Here is a 21,875-nt window from a genome sequence, read left to right as displayed (position 1 = left end):
CATGGTTAGCAGATGTTATTGGTCACGTACACATGGTTAGCAGATGTTATTGGTCACATACACATGGTTAGCAGATGTTATTGGTCACATACACACGGTTAGCAGATGTTATTGGTCACATACACACGGTTAGCAGATGTTATTGGTCACATACACATGGTTACCAGATGTTATTGGTCACATACACGTGGTTAGCAGATGTTATTGGTCACATACACATGGTTACCAGATGTTATTGGTCACATACACACGGTTAGCAGATGTTATTGCGAGTGTAGTGAAATGCTTGTGCTTCTAGTTCCGACAGTGCAGCAATATTTAACATGTAATCTAACAATTCCACAACAACTACCTAATACACACAAATCTAAGTAAAGGAACGGATTAAGAATATATACATGTAAATATATGGATGAGCAATGACAGAGCGGACGTGGGTTATAGATCGAGTCGGAGCCATGTATCTAGAGAGTTGGGACACCGTTTAGAATGTTGAATATTGTTCTAATAGACTCAGTAAAAGGGGTCTGGGGTCAATCGTTCCATTGACCAGATTGGCACACATTCAATAAATCTTTTCTTTTTTGTAATTATTTTTTATTTAACCTTTATTTAATTGATTTAACATAGTGGATATTTGTCAAATCCGTCATGATTTATGTATTGTACCAGACACAAAATGTGGTTACTTAAGTCCGATTTGGATACGTTTGGCTGTTTTCGCTGCATAACATGTAGAAGTTGTCCCTTTTCAGGTTTAGAAGAAGTGACTTCTAAATGACAACTCCTGTCTGTATACTGTAAGCTGATTAGCATAGCTAGCATACAGAAATCGGTGGTGGTTGTTAATGTCATTTTTAACTGGAATATAGTTGATTGGTAATGATGACATGAACATGTGTGGGGTTGACATCCACACAAGCATTATACTCCCATTATTACCTCAACATAGTGTCAAATACACATATAAACAATAGCCTACATGTAGTCAAATTCTGCTTGGGGGGGGGGGGGGGGGGGCAATGAGGAGACTCAGGATCTTTCCCCCACGTGTTTCCATGGCAATTCCATTGTTTTGGTCATGTTCGATTTAACCCTTTGCTGCATCTATTCTAGAAATTCAGTTACATGGCATTGTTGAAATATTCCGCATGTCATGTTAATGGGGAGATAAACATGGCTGCCATATCATTTTGTAGTGTCATGTAAATGCATCATAATGCAGAAACCTCAATGTCCCATCTCTCTAAATACATGACTGGATAGAGTCGATGTGAAATACAGTTCATTCATAAGGTGTTCAGTGATGATGCAGTGATGATACCAGTGCTGAAGTACATAGTCACTCATAGAGCTATGGTGTGAGATGTAACATTTCCTCCTTAGGGTAAAACAAGGCTCTATTGAAAAAAAAAAAAAATCCTATTTGATTTCAGAAAAACCCTGAAGAGTGTATTATCATATCTGCTTTTAGAGAAGGTATGATAAAGTGCTCTATTACATTGACTCAGAACACAACAGGTATAAGGATGACAAAAAAGCTTCTACTAAACTAATGAGTATGTTATGTTGCAGATCCAACCAGGTTTGAAACCACTTTCCCTGATTGGTCAATGACAGAACTGCACTTCCTCAGAGAGGTTCCAACAGCCTGCCCTTTAAAAAAAAAAAGTACCTTTATTTAACTAGGAAAGTCACTTAAGAACAAGTTCTTATTTACAATGACGGACTACACCGGCCAAACCCGGACGACGCTGGGCCAATTGTGCGCCGCCTTATGGGACTCCCAATCACGGCCGGTTGTGATACAGCCTAGATTCGAATTGAGATGCAGTACCTTAGACCACTGCGCCACTTGGGAGCCCCTCTCATGTGATTTAAATGATTGTTGCTCGCACGCATACCAAGGAATGGAAAGAGACGCACACACACACACGCACGCACACACACCACAACCCCTCAGGCATACACTGAATTCCCCGGCCCCATCACACACAGAATACTGGACATACACTGAATTCCCCGGCCCCATCACACACAGAATACTGGACATACACTGAATTCCCCGGCCCCATCACACACAGAATACTGGACATACACTGAATTCCCCGGCCCCATCACACACAGAATACTGGACATACACTGAATTCCCCGGCCCCATCACACACAGAATACTGGACATACGCTGACATCATTAACAAGCCGACAACAACCTCACAAAACCTTCATTAAATTCCATTGGTGGGTTTATAGGAGTTTCTTAACAGGGAGAGGAACAAAGGTCAAAGGGCTATTGATGTACGGGCCAACGCTTTGAGATCAGATCGATGCTTGACCTTCTCAGGGCAGTGTTGGACTCCATCTCAATCACCTTTCTGTGATTCCTGTCATATTATCTCCTCAGCTCCATTTAAACCAACTGATGGATGTTTCCATCAAGGTTTCTGCTCTTGGACCTTCTTCTCCAATGTGTTTAGAAAAGGAGACGAGGAAAGAGGATGTGAGGAATCAAGGAAAGATGAACTTTGAACCATAGAGACGACACAGAGGAGAATGCACCCTTGCCTTTCTTGAACTAACCCTCGCAATAGTATTTTCTTACTAGCGCTGACTTGGCTGATTAGTTACTTTATTGAGGAAAAATGTACTTAATATGCCTGTGATATGTGGTTGTCCCACCTAGCTATCTGCATATACTAACTACTGTGAAATGTGGTTGTCCCACCTAGCTATCTGAAGATGAATATACTAACTACTGTGATATGTGGTTGTCCTACCTAGCTATCTGAAGATGAATATACTAACTACTGTGATATGTGGTTGTCTCACCTAGCTATCTGAATATACTAACTACTGTGATATGTGGTTGTCCCACCTAGCTATCTGAAGATGAATATACTAACTACTGTGATATGTGGATGTCCCACCTAGCTATCTGAAGATGAATATACTAACTACTGTGAAATGTGGTTGTCCCACCTAGCTATCTGCATATACTAACTACTGCGATATGTGGTTGTCTCACCTAGCTATCTGAAGATGAATATACTAACTACTGTGATATGTGGTTGTCCCACCTAGCTATCTGAAGATGAATATACTAACTACTGTGATATGTGGTTGTCCCACCTAGCTATCTGAAGATGAATATATTAACTACTGTGATATGTGGTTGTCTCACCTAGCTATCTGAAGATTAATATACTAACTACTGTGATATGTGGTTGTCCCACCTAGCTATCTGAATATACTAACTACTGTGATATGTGGTTGTCTCACCTAGCTATCTGAATATACTAACTACTGTGATATGTGGTTGTCCCACCTAGCTATCTGAATATACTAACTACTGTGATATGTGGTTGTCCCACCTAGCTATCTGAAGATGAATATACTAACTACTGTGATATGTGGTTGTCCCACCTAGCTATCTGAAGATTAATATACTAACTACTGTGATATGTGGTTGTCTCTCCTAGCTATCTGAATATACTAACTACTGTGATATGTGGTTGTCCCACCTAGCTATCTAAAGATGAATATACTAACTACTGTGATATGTGGTTGTCCCACCTAGCTATCTAAAGATGAATATACTAACTACTGTGATATGTGGTTGTCCCACCTAGCTATCTAAAGATGAATATACTAACTACTGTGATATGTGGTTGTCCCACCTAGCTATCTGAAGATGAATATACTAACAACTGTGATATGTGGTTGTCCCACCTAGCTATCTGAAGATGAATATACTAACTACTGTGATATGTGGTTGTCCCACCTAGCTATCTGAATATACTAACTACTGTGATATGTGGTTGTTCCACCTAGCTATCTGAATATACTAACTACTGTGATATGTGGTTGTCTCACCTAGCTATCTGAATATACTAACTACTGTAATATGTGGTTGTCCCACCTAGCTATCTGAATATACTAACTACTGCGATATGTGGTTGTCCCACCTAGCTATCTGAAGATGAATATACTAACTACTGTGATATGTGGTTGTCTCACCTAGCTATCTGAAGATGAATATACTAACTACTGTGATATGTGGTTGTCTCACCTAGCTATCTGAAGATAAATAAACTAACTACTGTGATATGTGGTTGTCCCACCTAGCTATCTGAAGATGAATATACTAACTACTGTGATATGTGGTTGTCCCACCTAGCTATCTGAATATACTAACTACTGTGATATGTGGTTGTCCCACCTAGCTATCTGAATATACGAACTACTGTGATATGTGGTTGTCCCACCTAGCTATCTGAAGATGAATATACTAACTACTGTGATATGTGGTTGTCCCACCTAGCTATCTGAAGATGAATATACTAACTACTGTGATATGTGGTTGTCCCACCTAGCTATCTGAATATACTAACTACTGTGATATGTGGTTGTTCCACCTAGCTATCTGAATATACGAACTACTGTGATATGTGGTTGTTCCACCTAGCTATCTGAAGATGAATATACTAACTACTGTGATATGTGGTTGTCTCACCTAGCTATCTGATTATACTAACTACTGTAATATGTGGTTGTCCCACCTAGCTATCTGAATATACTAACTACTGTGATATGTGGTTGTCCCACCTAGCTATCTGAAGATGAATATACTAACTACTGTGATATGTGGTTGTCCCACCTAGCTATCTGAATATACTAACTACTGTGATATGTGGTTGTTCCACCTAGCTATCTGAATATACTAACTACTGTGATATGTGGTTGTTCCACCTAGCTATCTGAATATGAATATACTAACTACTGTGATATGTGGTTGTCTCACCTAGCTATCTGAATATACGAACTACTGTGATATGTGGTTGTCCCACCTAGCTATCTGAAGATGAATATACTAACTACTGTGATATGTGGTTGTCCCACCTAGCTATCTGAAGATGAATATACTAACTACTGTGATATGTGGTTGTCCCACCTAGCTATCTGAATATACTAACTACTGTGATATGTGGTTGTTCCACCTAGCTATCTGAATATACTAACTACTGTGATATGTGGTTGTTCCACCTAGCTATCTGAATATGAATATACTAACTACTGTGATATGTGGTTGTCTCACCTAGCTATCTGATTATACTAACTACTGTAATATGTGGTTGTCCCACCTAGCTATCTGAATATACTAACTACTGTGATATGTGGTTGTCCCACCTAGCTATCTGAATATACTGACTACTGCGATATGTGGTTGTCTCACCTAGCTATCTGAATATATGAACTACTGCGATATGTGGTTGTCCCACCTAGCTATCTGAAGATGAATATACTAACTACTGTGATATGTGGTTGTCTCACCTAGCTATCTGAAGATGAATATACTAACTACTGTGATATGTGGTTGTCTCACCTAGCTATCTGAAGATGAATAAACTAACTACTGTGATATGTGGTTGTCCCACCTAGCTATCTGAAGATGAATATACTAACTACTGTGATATGTGGTTGTCTCACCTAGCTATCTGAAGATGAATATACTAACTACTGTGATATGTGGTTGCCTCACCTAGCTATCTGAATATACTAACTACTGTGATATGTGGTTGTCCCACCTAGCTATCTGAAGATGAATATACTAACTACTGTGATATGTGGTTGTCCCACCTAGCTATCTGAATATACTAACTACTGTGATATGTGGTTGTTCCACCTAGCTATCTGAATATACTAACTACTGTGATATGTGGTTGTTCCACCTAGCTATCTGAATATGAATATACTAACTACTGTGATATGTGGTTGTCTCACCTAGCTATCTGATTATACTAACTACTGTAATATGTGGTTGTCCCACCTAGCTATCTGAATATACTAACTACTGTGATATGTGGTTGTCCCACCTAGCTATCTGAATATACTGACTACTGCGATACGTGGTTGTCTCACCTAGCTATCTGAAGATGAATATACTAACTACTGTGATATGTGGTTGTCTCACCTAGCTATCTGAAGATGAATATACTAACTACTGTGATATGTGGTTGTCTCACCTAGCTATCTGAAGATTAATAAACTAACTACTGTGATATGTGGTTGTCCCACCTAGCTATCTGAAGATGAATATACTAACTACTGTGATATGTGGTTGTCTCACCTAGCTATCTGAAGATGAATATACTAACTACTGTGATATGTGGTTGCCTCACCTAGCTATCTGAATATACTAACTACTGTGATATGTGGTTGTCCCACCTAGCTATCTGAAGATGAATATACTAACTACTGTGATATGTGGTTGTCCCACCTAGCTATCTGAAGATGAATATACTAACTAATGCAATATGTGGTTGTCCCACCTAGCTATCTGAATATGAAGGCACTGACTGTATATGGCTCTGGATAAGAGGTAGACTGACACTCTGTAAATGTAGAGAAACAGGCCCAGCGAGATGACCGATCACATCAATCAAAACTGACTGGTATATTTCCACATTAACAGCCGAACTATGAAAGAGTAAAAGGCAGCGGATATGTGGGGCGACGAGACCGTTGGTTATACAGTGGGGAGAACAAGTATTTGATACACTGCCGATTTTGCAGGTTTTCCTACTTACAAAGCATGTAGAGGTCTGTAATTTTTATCATAGGTACACTTCAACTGTGAGAGACGGAATCTAAAACAAAAATCCAGAAAATCACATTGTATGATTTTTAAATAATTAATTTGCATTTTATTGCATGACATAAGTATTTGATCACCTACCAACCAGTAAGAATTCCGGCTCTCACAGACCTGTTAGTTTTTCTTTAAGAAGCCCTCCTGTTCTCCACTCATTACCTGTATTAACTGCACCTGTTTGAACTCGTTACCTGTATAAAAGACACCTGTCCACACACAATCAAACAGATTCCAACCTCTCCACAATGGCCAAGACCAGAGAGCTGTGTAAGGACATCAGGGATAAAATTGTAGACCTGCACAAGGCTGGGATGGGCTACAGGACAATAGGCAAGCAGCTTGGGGAGAAGGCAACAACTGTTGGCGCAATTATTAGAAAATGGAAGAAGTTGAAGATGACGGTCAATCACCCTCGGTCTGGGGCTCCATGCAAGATCTCACCTCGTGGGGCATCAATGATCATGAGGAAGGTGAGGGATCAGCCCAGAACTACCCGGCAGGACCTGGTCAATGACCTGAAGAGAGCTGGGACCACAGTCTCAAAGAAAACCATTAGTAACACACTACGCCGTCATGGATTAAAATCCTGCAGTGTACACAAGGTCCCCCTGCTCAAGCCAGCGCATGTCCAGGCCCGTCTGAAGTTTGCCAATGACCATCTGGATGATCCAGAGGAGGAATGGGAGAAGGTCATGTGGTCTGATGAGACAAAAATAGAGCTTTTTGGTCTAAACTCCACTCGCCGTGTTTGGAAGAAGAAGAAGGATGAGTACAACCCCAAGAACACCATCCCAACCGTGAAGCATGGAGGTGGAAACATCATTCTTTGGGGATGCTTTTCTGCAAAGGGGACAGGACGACTGCACCGTATTGAGGGGAGGATGGATGGGGCCATGTATCGCGAGATCTTGGCCAACAACCTCCTTCCCTCAGTAAGAGCATTGAAGATGGGTCGTGGCTGGGTCTTCCAGCATGACAACGACACGAAGCACACAGCCATGGCAACCAAGGAGTGGCTCCGTAAGAAGCATCTCAAGGTCCTGGAGTGGCCTAGCCAGTCTCCAGACCTGAACCCAATAGAAAATCTTTGGAGGGAGCTGAAAGTCCGTATTGCCCAGCGACAGCCCCGAAACCTGAAGGATCTGGAGAAGATCTGTAGGGAGGAGTGGGCCAAAATCCCTGCTGCAGTGTGTGCAAACCTAGTCAAGAACTACAGGAAACGTATGATCTCTGTAATTGCAAACAAAGGTTTCTGTACCAAATATTAAGTTCTGCTTTTCTGATGTATCAAATACTTATGTCATGCAATAAAATGCAAATTAATTACTTAAAAATCATACAATGTGATTTTCTGGATTTTTGTTTTAGATTCCGTCTCTCATAGTTGAAGTGTACCTATGATAAAAATTACAGACCTCTACATGCTTTGTAAGTAGGAAAACCTGCAAAATCGGCAGTGTATCAAATACTTGTTCTCCCCACTGTATATTCTGTGGGCTTGCATTATGGCCTGCACAGGTTGACCTTAAAGTGCTTTTGGAATGAACAGCAAAGAAAGGACTTCTTTAGTCATTAAGATAGAGGCACCTGACATTGGTGACCATTGGGAATAGTGTCACGGGCCACGTTCATGTCTTGAGACCTTTTTAAACCCCTTACTGTGCTTGTTATGACTCCCAGGCTTCAGGTTGATAACAGACTGAATCACGTGCGGTGAGAGACATCCCTGAGGGGAGAGAGAGAGAGCTCTGAGGGGAGAGAGAGAGAGCTCTGAGGGGAGAGAGAGAGAGCCCTAAGAGGAGAGAGAGAGAGCCCTGAGAGGAGAGAGTGCCCTGAGAGAAGAGAGGGAGTGCCCTGAGAGGAGAGAGGGAGAGCCCCGAGAGGAGAGAGAGAGAGCCCAGAGAGGAGAGAGAGAGCCCTGAGAGGAGAGAGAGAGAGCCCAGAGAGGAGAGAGAGAGAGCCCAGAGAGGAGAGAGAGAGCCCTGAGAGGAGAGAGAGAGCACTGATAGGAGAGAGAGAGAGAGAGCCCAGAGAGGAGAGAGAGCGAGTCCTGAGAGGAGAGAGAGAGAGCCCTGAGAGGAGAGAGAGAGCCCTGAGAGGAGAGAGAGATAGCCCTGAGAGGAGAGAGAGAGAGCCCTGAGAGGAGAGAGAGAGAGCCCTGAGAGGAGAGAGAGAGAGCCCTGATAGGAGAGAGAGAGAGCCCTGATAGGAGAGAGAGAGAGCCCTGAGAGAAGAGAGAGCGAGCCCTGAGAGGAGAGAGAGAGAGCCCTGAGAGGAGAGCGCTCCATAATGGCACCCTATATAGTGCACTGAATTTGGCCATAGAGGCTCTTTCATCCCCTATATAGTAGCCTAGTATACAGGTTGCCATGTTTTACGCAGCCCTGCCACTCCAGGGGCATTATTAGATAAGAGGACAAAGGTTGAATGAAGACCACCGTAATGTCATATGCCCTGTCCTCTATGGACGAGGCTAGTTTGACCCTACTAGATACATGGAAAATAGCACTGATTTCTAAATCAGATGGATCTATTCATGCCCCGTTGTGTGGAAGATGAGATGTTTTATAGATCACATCATCTGCACAGTGACTTACTATTGCCTACAGTAATGAACCATCAGGTATATAGCAGAGGGTATAGGAGGATGGACTCATTGAGAGAGAAAAATAAATCTTAGTGACTTGGGGAGCAATTGTCATCGGATTTATCGCCGTCTCCTGTACTGACCTTCAGTCGCTATGACAATGACCTCGCCCAGCCCCCCCCTCCCCTGTACCCCCTCGCTGCTCAGCCATTTGTCAGCCAGAGTCAGTTGCACGTCGTATGATATTCATGGCGTGTATGATTTAGTACATGTAATTCCAATACAGCTAGCAAACACACACATAGATATGAGGAGGAAGTAGGCCTATGAGACATGGAAATAGACTTCATAGCACCAGATGCTTCTTTTCAACATGTATTATTTATGGATCAATTTTACACAACGACCCAATTACACGGAGACAGTATTACTGTGTGTTAGACAGGCATTGAAGCTGCTACTGTCCCACCAACCATTCAGTAAAGGCATTCAGAAGTGTTTTCACCACAGATATGTTGTCTATGGTTTGCACCGGGTGCAAAGTTTTCAGCTTTTGTCAGTGTTTTTCTACATTTTTCTAAATCTGGACTGTCTTGTTCAATGTCTGTCTGTCTGTCTGTCTGTCTGTCTGTCTGTCTGTCTGTCTGTCTGTCTGTCTGTCTGTCTGTCTGTCTGTCTGTCTGTCTGTCTGTCTGTCTGTCTGTCTGTCTGTCTGTCTGTCTGTCTGTCTGTCTGTCTGTCTGTCTCTGGAGATAGCCACCAACCAGCAGCATTGATTATTTTTCTCTTGCTCTCTCCCTCCACCACTTCCACAGTCCTGATAAAACAGACTTTATAATACTGTCTCTCTCCCTCCACCACTTCCACAGAGTCCTGATATAACAGACTTTATAATACTGTCTCTCTCCCTCCACCACTTCCACAGAGTCCTGATATAACAGACTTTATAATACTGTCTCTCTCCCTCCACCACTTCCACAGAGTCCTGATATAACAGACTTTATAATACTGTCTCTCTCCCTCCACCACTTCCACAGAGTCCTGATATAACATACTTTATAATACTGTCTCTCTCCCTCCACCACTTCCACAGAGTCCTGATATAACAGACCTTACAATACTGTCTGTCTCCCTCCACCACTTCCACAGAGTCCTGATATAACAGACCTTACAATACTGTCTCTCTCTCCTCATCTTGAACGGCTTAAAGCTTATATGGGGGATAGACCGATAGATTTAACCCCTCCGTCACTGGTTTGTTCTGTGAGGACAGACACTGGGAGACGAGAAGCAAGTACAGGGAGTGAACATTTAATTAATAACGGACATGAAACGAAATAAGGACAGCGTCTGGACAAGGGGAACAAAACGACATTAATGCAGACACGGGGAAGAAACTGAGGAACAGACAGATATAGGGGAGGCAATCAATAAAGTAATAGAGTCCAGGTGAGTCCCATGATGCGCTGATGCACGTAACGATGGTGACAGGTGTGCGTAATGTCGGGCCGCCTGGCGCCCTGGAGTGCCAGAGAGGGGGAGCAGGAGCAGGCGTGACATGTTCAAATCTTTGGATTGAAATATTCAATTGGAATTTATGCCTGATGCTTCACTGAATGTTAAATAGGTGGTCCCACCGGCATTATCACGGGTCAAGAGATGTATATACTGTAGCTACAGATAAAGCTCTTTGATAAATGAATAAACCTCAGGCAAATCTATGTCATCTCAGTCAATGACAACATTATTAGAGTTATTTATAACAGGGCGGCTAAGAGTATAACTCAGTTTATTGGGGCTGAGTAAAGCTAGACTAGAGTGTTATAATGCTGCATAGCAGGGCGGCTCATTGGGTAACTCAGTTTATTGGGGCTGAGTAAAGCTAGACTAGAGTGTTATAATGCTTCATAACAGGGCGGCTCATTGGGTAACTCAGTTTATTGGGGCTGAGTAAAGATAAACTAGAGTGTTATAATGCTGCATAGCAGGGCGGCTCATTGGGTAACTCAGTTTATTGGAGCTGAGTAAAGCTAGACTAGAGTGTTATAATGCTTCATAAGAGGGCGGCTCAGAGGATAACTCAGTTTATTGGTGCTGAGTAAAGCTAGACTAGAGTGTTATAATGCTTCATAACAGGGCGGCTCAGTGGGTAACTCAGTTTATTGGGGCTGAGTAAAGCTAGACTAGAGTGTTATAATGCTTCATAACAGGGCGGCTCAGTGGGTAACTCAGTTTATTGGGGCTGAGTAAAGCTAGACTAGAGTGTTATAATGCTTCATAGCAGGGCGGCTCATTGGGTAACTCAGTTTATTGGTGCTGAGTAAAGCTAGACTAGAGTGTTATAATGCTGCATAGCAGGGCGGCTCAGAGGGTAACTCAGTTTATTGGAGCTGAGTAAAGCTAGACTAGAGTGTTATAATGCTTCATAACAGGGCGGCTCAGTGGGTAACTCAGTTTATTGGGGCTGAGTAAAGCTAGACTAGAGTGTTATAATGCTGCATAGCTGGGCGGCTCATTGGGTAACTCAGTTTATTGGGGCTGAGTAAAGTTAGACTAGAGTGTTATAATGCTTCATAGCAGGGCGGCTCATTGGGTAACTCAGTTTATTGGAGCTGAGTAAAGCTAGACTAGAGTGTTATAATGCTTCATAACAGGGCGGCTCAGTGGGTAACTCAGTTTATTGGGGCTGAGTAAAGCTAGACTACAGGCCAGAGGCAGAGCTGACAACATTACATCAGACAGATGGATAACCCAACACTAACCACATTCACAACCTCTATAAAACGTACCATCACCCCATCAGTCAAAGAGAGCTCTTAAGTCTAGGATCAAAAGGCTCCTCATCAGCTTCTACCCCCAAGTCATAAGACTGCTGAACAATTAATAAAATGGCCACCGGACTATTTACATTGTTCTCCCTCCCTTTTGTACACTGATGCTACTCGTTGTTTATTATTTATGCATAGTCACTTAACCCCTACCTACATGTACAAATTACCTCAATTAACCGCACACTGACTCGGTACCGGTACCCCTGTATATAGCCTCCACACTGACTCGGTACCGGTTCCCCCTGTATATAGCCTCCACACTGACTCGGTACTGGTGTCCTCTGTATATAGCCTCCACACTGACTTGGTACTGGTGCCCTCTGTATATAGCCTCCACACTGACTCGGTACCGGTACCCCCATATATAGCCTCCACACTGACTCGGTACCGGTTCCCCCTGTATATAGCCTCCACACTGACTCGGTACTGGTGTCCTCTGTATATAGCCTCCACACTGACTTGGTACTGGTGCCCTCTGTATATAGCCTCCGCACTGACTCGGTACCAGTGCCCTCTGTATATAGCCTCCACACTGACTCGGTACCGGTACCCCTGTATATAGCCTCCACACTGACTTGGTACCGGTACCCCTGTATATAACCTCCACACTGACTCGGTACCGGTACCCCTGTATATAGCCTCCACACTGACTCGGTACTGGTGCCCTCTGTATATAGCCTCCACACTGACTCGGTACTGGTGCCCTCTGTATATAGCCTCCACACTGACTCGGTACTGGTGCCCTCTGTATATAGCCTCCACACTGACTCGGTACTGGTACCCCCTGTATATAGCCTCCACACTGACTCGGTACCGGTACCCCCTGTATATAGCCTCCATACTGACTCGGTACCGGTACCCCCTGTATATAGCCTCCACACTGACTCGGTACCGGTACCCCCTGTATATAGCCTCGTTATTGTTATTCTTATTGAGTTACTTTTTATTATTTTTTATTTATTTTAGTCTTAGTTTAGTTTAAAAAAAAATCTTAACTCTTCTTAAAACTGCACTGTTGGTTAAGGGCTTGTAAGTAACCATTTCACGGTAAGGTCTACACACGGTAAGGTCTACACACGGTAAGGTCTACACACGGTAAGGTCTACACACGGTAAGGTCTATGTGACAAATAAAGTTTGATTTGATTTGAACAGCCCTGCACCGATACTCTCCCTGCACTGATACTCTTGCCTGATTGTATTAGCCTTGTGTTGAAGATTTCAAAGCCCACACAATATAGACTCTCACCCTGTTAGTGCTCCTGTGCTACAGAGGATAATTGGAAAAGTATTGACCTGGGTGGGTGGGGTAGGTTTCTCAATGCCTCGGTAGCTAAAGTAATGTGTTATTTATCTCCACAACCCAGCCTCGTAGCCGTGAAAGAGTTACAATTATAAAAGTGATGTTTTGATGTGTTTCTTCAATGTGTGAATGAACAACAATATTGGACCAAAGAACACACTATTCTAGGATTTGTAATATCAAATCAAATTGTATTTGTCACGTGCGCTGAACAGGTGTAGACCTTACAGTGAAATGCTTACTTACAGGCTCTAAGTACTCTAATAGTGCACTCTAATAGTGCAAAAAAGGTATTAGGTGAACAATAGGTAGGTAAAGAAATAAAATAACAGTAAAAAGACAGGCTATATCCCGTAGCGAGGCTATAAAAGTAGCGAGGCTACATACAGACACCGGTTAGTCAGGCTGATTGAGGTAGTATGTACATGTAGATATGGTTAAAGTGACTATGCATATATGACTTGATGAACACACCTGGTAATGAACACATCTGTAACCAGTGCTGGTGTCAACTCTTGCACACAGTCCTTTGATAAACCCCACCCCTTCCTCGCCAGGGCTTTAGCTGGTGGAGCGTTACCATATTTATTTAACTAGGCAAGTCAGTTAAGAACAAATTATTATTTACAATGACGGCCTACCCCCCCGGCCAATTGTGTGCCGCCCAATCACGGCCGGATGTGATACAGCTCCAAGCTATTGGTGAAGAAGCTCAACATACTATATCTAAGAAGATACGTTTACAACGACGGCCACACATCTTTTATCTTTATTTAACTAAGTCAGTTAAGAACAAATTCTTATTTACAATGACAGCCTAGGAACAGTGGGTTAACCAACTGCCTTGTTCTGGGGCAGAAAGACAGATTTGTACCTTGTCAGCTCGGGGATTTGAACTTGCAACCTTTCGATTACTAGTCCAACGCTCTAACCACGAGGCTACCCTGCCGCCTCAGGCCCAGGATTACAGACTGTGTTGTCTCTCCGTGGTCCAGCTCTACTTTACAGACAGCCCGGGTGATGTATGTGCCTATATCCCCTGGATGAGACCATCTGGGGAGTCACACTGAGAGCTACTCATGTATTATACATGCTGGGATATTGGCCCTTCATCCTCTGCCTATACCGTTTAAAGCACTCAGGAAACAGATACAGCCACAGATTGTCAGTACATTTAAAAATCACTTCTCAGCCATTTGTCTTCCGGCAAGTAGGAGTGACGCTAGTCCCTCAACTGGGCAGAGTCACGCTCTATGATGTAAAGAGATGTGCTATTTTACAGAAAAAAATGTATGTAATCAAACCCGGACCAAACTCTCCATTCACCTTAAAGGAAATACAGCCGCTTACATTCTATCAGGAAATTAGATCTGTCTCTCAATTTGAATAAGAAAACCGTGTGGTGTGTGTATGTGTGTAATGTTAAGATGACCTTACCTCCTCCACCATGGCCAGCATACGCCGAGTGCTCTCCAGTGACTGTGAAGAGAAAATACCCATATTAGAGAGTTGTCAGATGAATCTCTTCTCTACTACTGTACTGTACCACACACCTGGTGATGAACACACCTGGTGATGAATCTCTTCTCTACTACTGTACTGTACCACACACCTGGTGATGAACACACCTGGTGATGAATCTCTTCTCTACTACTGTACTGTACCACACACCTGGTGATGAACACACCTGGTGATGAATCTCTTCTCTACTACTGTACTGTACCACACACCTGGTGATGAACACACCTGGTGATGAATACACCTGGTGATGAATACACCCGGTGATGAACACACCCGGTGATGAATACACCCGGTGATGAATACACCCGGTGATGAATACACCCGGTGATGAACACACCCGGTGATGAACACACCCGGTGATGAATACACCCGGTGATGAATACACCCGGTGATGAACACACCCGGTGATGAATACACCCGGTGATGAATACACCTGGTGATGAACACACCCGGTGATGAATACACCCGGTGATGAACACACCCGGTGATGAACACACCCGGTGATGAATACACCTGGTGATGAACACACCTGGTGATGAATACACCTGGTGATGAACACACCCGGTGATGAATACACCTGGTGAGGAACACACCCGGTGATGAACACACCTGGTGATGAACACACCCGGTGATGAATACACCTGGTGATGAATACACCTGGTGATGAACACACCCGGTGATGAATACACCTGGTGATGAATACACCTGGTGATGAACACACCCGGTGATGAATACACCTGGTGATGAATACACCTGGTGATGAATACACCTGGTGATGAATACACCTGGTGATGAACACACCCGGTGATGAATACACCTGGTGATGAATACACCTGGTGATGAACACACCTGGTGATGAACACACCTGGTGATGAATACACCCGGTGATGAACACACCCGGTGATGAATACACCCGTTGATGAACACACCTGGTGATGAATACACCTGGTGATGAACACACCTGGTGATGAATACACCTGGTGATGAACACACCCGGTGATGAATACACCTGGTGATGAATACACCTGGTGATGAACACACCCGGTGATGAACACACCCGGTGATCAACACACCCGGTGATGAATACACCTGGTGATGAGTGTGAACACACCCGGTGATGAACACACCCGGTGATGAACACACCCGGTGATGAACACACCCGGTGATGAACACACCCGGTGATGAACACACCCGGTGATGAACACACCCGGTGATGAACACACCCGGTGATGAACACACCCGGTGATGAACACACCTGGTGATGAACACACCTGTAACCAGTGCTGGTGTCAACTCTTTTGGAACTCCATTTCAACCCAATTCTAGATCCATTTCCATTCAGTGAATCCATTCCATAAACAACATAATCATTACATAATACAAAAATTCAATAATAATCGATCACCTCCTGTATTGACCGGGTTAGTATTTCAGATCTGTACTCCAGCACTTTGGATTTGAAATGATACAATGACTACGAGGTTAAAGTGCAGGACTGTCAGCTTTAATTTGAGGGTATTTTCATCCATATTGGATGAACCGTTTAGAAATTACATTGCTGGTGTACAGAGCCAAAACAACAACAATTGAGTCACTGTGCCAATATTTGGAGCTCCCGGTCTATAGGAGGATGTACCATTAACATGGATACAGTGAGTTACCAAGTCTTCACATTCCTACTGAATTTATCACCTGTTCTCCTCACTCTTCCCTCCCTCCTTTTCCAACAATCTGCTTTTACATAACAATATTTCCCTCTAAATGTCTCCCTCCCTATCTACCATGCCCCTCCTCAATCTCCCTCCCTCCCTCCCTCCCTCCCTCCCTCCCTCCCTCCCTCCCTCCCTCCCTCCCTCCCTCCACTTCTCTAATCTCTCCCCCTCTCTCGTCTCCCTCTCTCTCCAGAGCCTGGCTGGATTACATTATCTCTTCCCGAATGTTTAATAGGTCCATTTGAGCTAGTCTATTATTCTGGCCATCTGAATTAAGGTAGCGCCCCACTCCTTAGAAAAGGACAGGCCAGAGAGATGTACAGTTAACACTGTCTAAAACCTCACCCACACAAAACACCCACAGCAAAACCACAGGGACATAGACACAGTAGGACACATAACCATGATACTTAGTTTATGGCAAATATAATTTATGGCTGACTAACGGTAGTTGAAAAGCAGGGCTCGATGACAGAGGAGAATAGTGAGGGAATAACAGTGACGTGGATAGCAAGACGACTGAGCCAGGGATTATTCATGTGATATTATTAATGTGAGATTATTAATGTGAGATTATTAATGTGAGATTATTAATGTGAGATTTCTAACGCATTGTCAATCTGTGATCAAATGAACCCAAGGACAGTGGGCTACATGCGACAGTTGTGAAGTAAGGGTGAGATATTAGACAATGCCTGTTACCGACCTCGGACGCCACACGTTCACCCTGCGGGACGACAGACGGGGTCATTATAATAACGCATCGTATTACACTTTTCTCAGAGACACATATAGGTCACGAGACAGGAGATTTATCTTTGTTGATGTCTGATTATATCATATGTTGTCATCTTTTTGACTACCAACCCAGACCAGACTGACGGCCATTTTGGAAAGACTCCTTCCTGTGCCGTGCCAGGTTTTTTCCCAAACCAGCAGGCCCAAATACTCAAGTGCTCTTGACACAAAGTGGGATTTGGCTGAAAAATCGGTCCATGGCTGGTTGTCTGTTATTATTGACCCCTGGCAGGCAGTCCTATTGCTGGCTCTACCTCAAAGAATCAACAAAGGTCCTATCATAATCTATATAAAGATGAGATCTCTTTCTCTCCATGGAAGCCAAATGGGTATACTGTTAGACAGTGTTCAATTGATACAGTTAAATAAATATGGATCAGCCTCAATAGGCTTTATAAAAAAAATAGTTATATTGCGATTTACATACACAGATTTGATCTCTTTCTATCCTTGGAAACCAAAAACACAGTGCTCGATATAAGGCCAAAGCTGATTGACATATTGAGCGACCAAGCTGTGTAAACACAGCAGGGTCTGGTTGACTCAGCTTAGCCTAGAGCAATACAGCCTATTTATAGTCAAACAGCACTCAAACATATTTCAAATTCATGACTTGCAAAGCCCCATATAGGCTATGTCTAGTGATAGAGCTCTGATACGGAACAGATGTCTAGTTGATAGAGCTCTGATATGGAACAGATGTCTAGTTGATAGAGCTCTGATATGGAACAGATGTCTAGTTGATAGAGGTCTGATGTGGAATAGATGTCTAGTTGATAGAGCTCTGATATGGAACAGATGTCTAGTTGATAGAGCTCTGAATGTGGAACAGATGTCTAGTTGATAGAGGTCTGAATATGGAACATATGTCTAGTTGATAGAGCTCTGATGTGGAATAGATGTCTAGTTGATAGAGGTCTGATGTGGAATAGATGTCTAGTTGATAGAGCTCTGATATGGAACAGATGTCTAGTTGATAGAGCTCTGATATGGAACAGATGTCTAGTTGATAGAGCTCTGATATGGAACAGATGTCTAGTTGATAGAGCTCTGATATGGAACAGATGTCTAGTTGATAGAGCTCTGATGTGGAATAGATGTCTAGTTGATAGAGCTCTGATATGGAACAGATGTCTAGTTGATAGAGCTCTGATATGGAACAGATGTCTAGTTGATAGAGCTCTGATATGGAACAGATGTCTAGTTGATAGAGCTCTGATGTGGAACAGATGTCTAGTTGTATGCTTCTGTCTCAGGTGTTCCAAAAAGCATATCAGAGTATACATTCTGATCTAGGATCAGGTGCCCCCCTGTACGTATAATCATATTCATTTTGATCTAAAATACAATACTGTTCCTAGATCAGCACTCTTACTCAAAGACGCTGTTCAGATATGAGCCCTGATGTGGATCTCATGTGTGTGAATGAAAGGACGACGGTCTACTGTGAGCCGTCACTCACGTGTGAGGTTCGTGTGTGAGGTGTGTGAGGTTTGTGTGAGGTTTGTGTGAGGTGTGTGAGAGGTTTGTGTGAGGTGTGTGAGGTTTGTGTGAGGCGTGTATGAGGTGTGTGAGAGGTTTGTGTGAGGGGTGTGTGAGGTGTGTGTGTGTGTGTTTACCTCATCGGCTATCTGATCTGCCTTCGCCTGCAGGTTCTCCAGCTCATTGCGCATGTCTGCTTCATCTGCCATGGCTTCTGGGTAGTGAGATGGGCGTTGGCCTCCAAACCACGAGAAGACTGGCTGCTACTGCAAAGACTGAAGAGAGAGAGAGAGAGAGAGAACTTTAAGTATCATAAATTATCACATTAGTGCGTTATGGCGATGAACATAATATTTGTTATCCCTTTAGATTCGCTGCTTCGTGGGGATATGAGAGATCCCAAACAAGTCAAGCTGCATACGGTATGCATTTCAGATATGGTAGAACAGGACAATTCTTTGATAATGAATCTAGTCTACATAGCATTGTGGATGGCTCAGAGTTCTCAGAGTTCTCATTGTTCTCAGAGTTCTCATTGTTCTCATTGTTCTCAGAGTTCTCATAGTTCTCAGAGTTCTCATTGTTCTCATTGTTCTCATTGTTCTCATAGTTCTCATAGTTCTCATTGTTCTCATAGTTCTCAGAGTTCTCAGAGTTCTCATAGTTCTCATAGTTCTCATAGTTCTCAGAGTTCTCATAGTTCTCAGAGTTCTCATTGTTCTCAGAGTTCTCATTGTTCTCATTGTTCTCAGAGTTCTCATAGTTCTCATAGTTCTCAGAGTTCTCAGAGTTCTCATTGTTCTCATTGTTCTCAGAGTTCTCATAGTTCTCATAGTTCTCAGAGTTCTCATTGTTCTCATTGTTCTCATTGTTCTCATAGTTCTCCGAGTTCTCATTGTTCTAATAGTTCTTACAGTTCTCAGAGCTCTCATTGTTCTCATAGTTCTCAGAGTTCTCAGAGTTCTCATAGTTCTCATAGTCCTCATAGTTCTCAGAGTTCTCATAGTTCTCAGAGTTCTCATTGTTCTCAGAGTTCTCATTGTTCTCATTGTTCTCAGAGTTCTCAGAGTTCTCATAGTTCTCAGAGTTCTCAGAGTTCTCAGAGTTCTCATAGTTCTCAGAGTTCTCATAGTTCTCATAGTTCTCAGAGTTCTCATTGTTCTCATTGTTCTCATTGTTCTCATAGTTCTCCGAGTTCTCATTGTTCTAATAGTTCTTACAGTTCTCAGAGCTCTCATTGTTCTCATAGTTCTCAGAGTTCTCATAGTTCTCATAGTCCTCATAGTTCTCAGAGTTCTCATAGTTCTCAGAGTTCTCATTGTTCTCAGAGTTCTCATTGTTCTCATAGTTCTCAGAGTTCTCATAGTTCTCATAGTTCTCATAGTTCTCATTGTCCTCATTGTTCTCATAGTTCTCATAGTTCTCAGAGTTCTCATAGTTCTCATTGTTCTCATAGTTCTCAGAGTTCTCACAGTTCTCAGAGTTCTCATTGTTCTCATTGTTCTCATAGTTCTCAGAGTTCTCATAGTTCTCATAGTTCTCAGAGTTCTCACAGTTCTCAGAGTTCTCATTGTTCTCATTGTTCTCAGAGTTCTCAGAGTTCTCAGAGTTCTCATAGTTCTCATAGTTCTCAGAGTTCTCATAGTTCTCATAGTTCTCATTGTTCTCAGAGTTCTCAGAGTTCTCAGAGTTCTCATAGTTCTCATAGTTCTCAGAGTTCTCATAGTTCTCAGAGTTCTCAGAGTTCTCAGAGTTCTCAGAGTTCTCATAGTTCTCATAGTTCTCAGAGTTCTCAGAGTTCTCAGAGTTCTCATAGTTCTCAGAGTTCTCATAGTTCTCATAGTTCTCATAGTTCTCAGAGTTCTCATTGTTCTCAGAGTTCTCAGATTTCTCATAGTTCTCATAGTTCTCAGAGTTCTCATTGTTCTCATAGTTCTCATAGTTCTCATAGTTCTCATAGTTCTCATTGTTCTCATAGTTCTCAGAGTTCTCAGAGTTCTCATTGTTCTCATAGTTCTCAGAGTTCTCATTGTTCTCCTAGTTTTGAGTCAAACGAGTTTGCAACCACCTTCACTGAAGCATTGTCTAGATTAGACAGGCATACAGACACAGCAGACAAAATCCCCCAAGGTTAGTGTCCTTCCCTATCTCCTATCTCCTTCTGAACATCTTGAAGAACAATCTGGCCTTAATGGCCATGTACTCTCAAAAAACTGACCACCCCTCCGAGCCTGGTTCCTCTCTAGGTTTCTTCCTAGGTTCCTGCCTTTCTAGGGAGTTTTTTCTAGCCACCGTGCTTCTACGTCTGCATTACTTGCTGTTTGGGGTTTTAGGCTGGGTTTCTGTACAGCACTTTGTGACATCTGCTGATGTTAAAAGGGCTTTATAAATACAGTTGAAGTCGGAAGTTTACATACACCTTAGCCAAATACATTTAAACTCAGTTTTTCACAATTCCTGACATTTCATCCTAATAAAAATTCCCTGTGTTAGGTCAGTTAGGATCACCACTTTATTTTAAGAACATGAAATGTCCCTCCTGCAGCACAGCATCCCCACAACATGATGCTGTCACACCCTGACCTTAGAGAGCCTTTTTATGTCTCTATTTTGGTTTGGTCAGGGTGTGATTTGGGGTGGGCATTCTATGTTTTTGTATTTCTATGTTTTGGCCGGGTATGGTTCTCAATCAGGGACAGCTGTCTATCGTTGTCTCTGATTGGGAACCATACTTACCCTTTTCCCTCCTTTCTTTGTGGGAAGTTAACTTTGTTTGTGGCACATAGCCCTTAAGCTTCACGGTTGTTTTTGTGTAGTTTATTGTTTTTGTCGGTGTCATCCTAATAAAAAAAGGAATATGTATGCTCACCACGCTGCGCTTTGGTCTACTTCATTTGACGGCCGTGACAGATGCTGCCACCCCAGTGCTTCGCGGTTGGGATGGTGTTCTTCGGCTTGCAAGCCTCCCCCTTTTTCCTCCAAACATAACG

General features: G+C 42.9%; 2 protein-coding genes across 3 annotated transcripts in view; both read right to left on the bottom strand.

The window, feature by feature from the left end:
- The window catches only part of LOC139553959 (synaptosomal-associated protein 25-B-like), an 85,021-nt gene that overhangs the window by 16,137 nt on the left and 47,009 nt on the right, over positions 1-21,875 (bottom strand). For both annotated transcript variants that reach the window (XM_071366770.1, XM_071366771.1), the window contains 2 exons: positions 19,023-19,160; positions 14,810-14,851 (listed from right to left, as the gene is read on the bottom strand). In XM_071366770.1, the coding sequence (XP_071222871.1) occupies positions 14,810-14,851; positions 19,023-19,094 (114 nt within the window). In that variant the 5' untranslated portion in view covers positions 19,095-19,160. The remainder of the gene's footprint in view (positions 1-14,809; positions 14,852-19,022; positions 19,161-21,875) is intronic.
- LOC139553108 (putative uncharacterized protein DDB_G0282499) overlaps positions 20,092-21,875 on the bottom strand; it is a 28,236-nt gene continuing 26,452 nt past the window's right edge. The window contains exon 2 of the mRNA XM_071365063.1: positions 20,092-20,922. Coding sequence (XP_071221164.1) covers positions 20,092-20,922 — 831 coding nt within the window. The remainder of the gene's footprint in view (positions 20,923-21,875) is intronic.

This window comes from Salvelinus alpinus, chromosome 25, assembly GCF_045679555.1.
Source record: "Salvelinus alpinus chromosome 25, SLU_Salpinus.1, whole genome shotgun sequence".
NCBI classification, from domain to species: Eukaryota; Metazoa; Chordata; class Actinopteri; order Salmoniformes; family Salmonidae; genus Salvelinus; species Salvelinus alpinus.
This window is presented reverse-complemented; position numbering and strand designations above follow the sequence as displayed.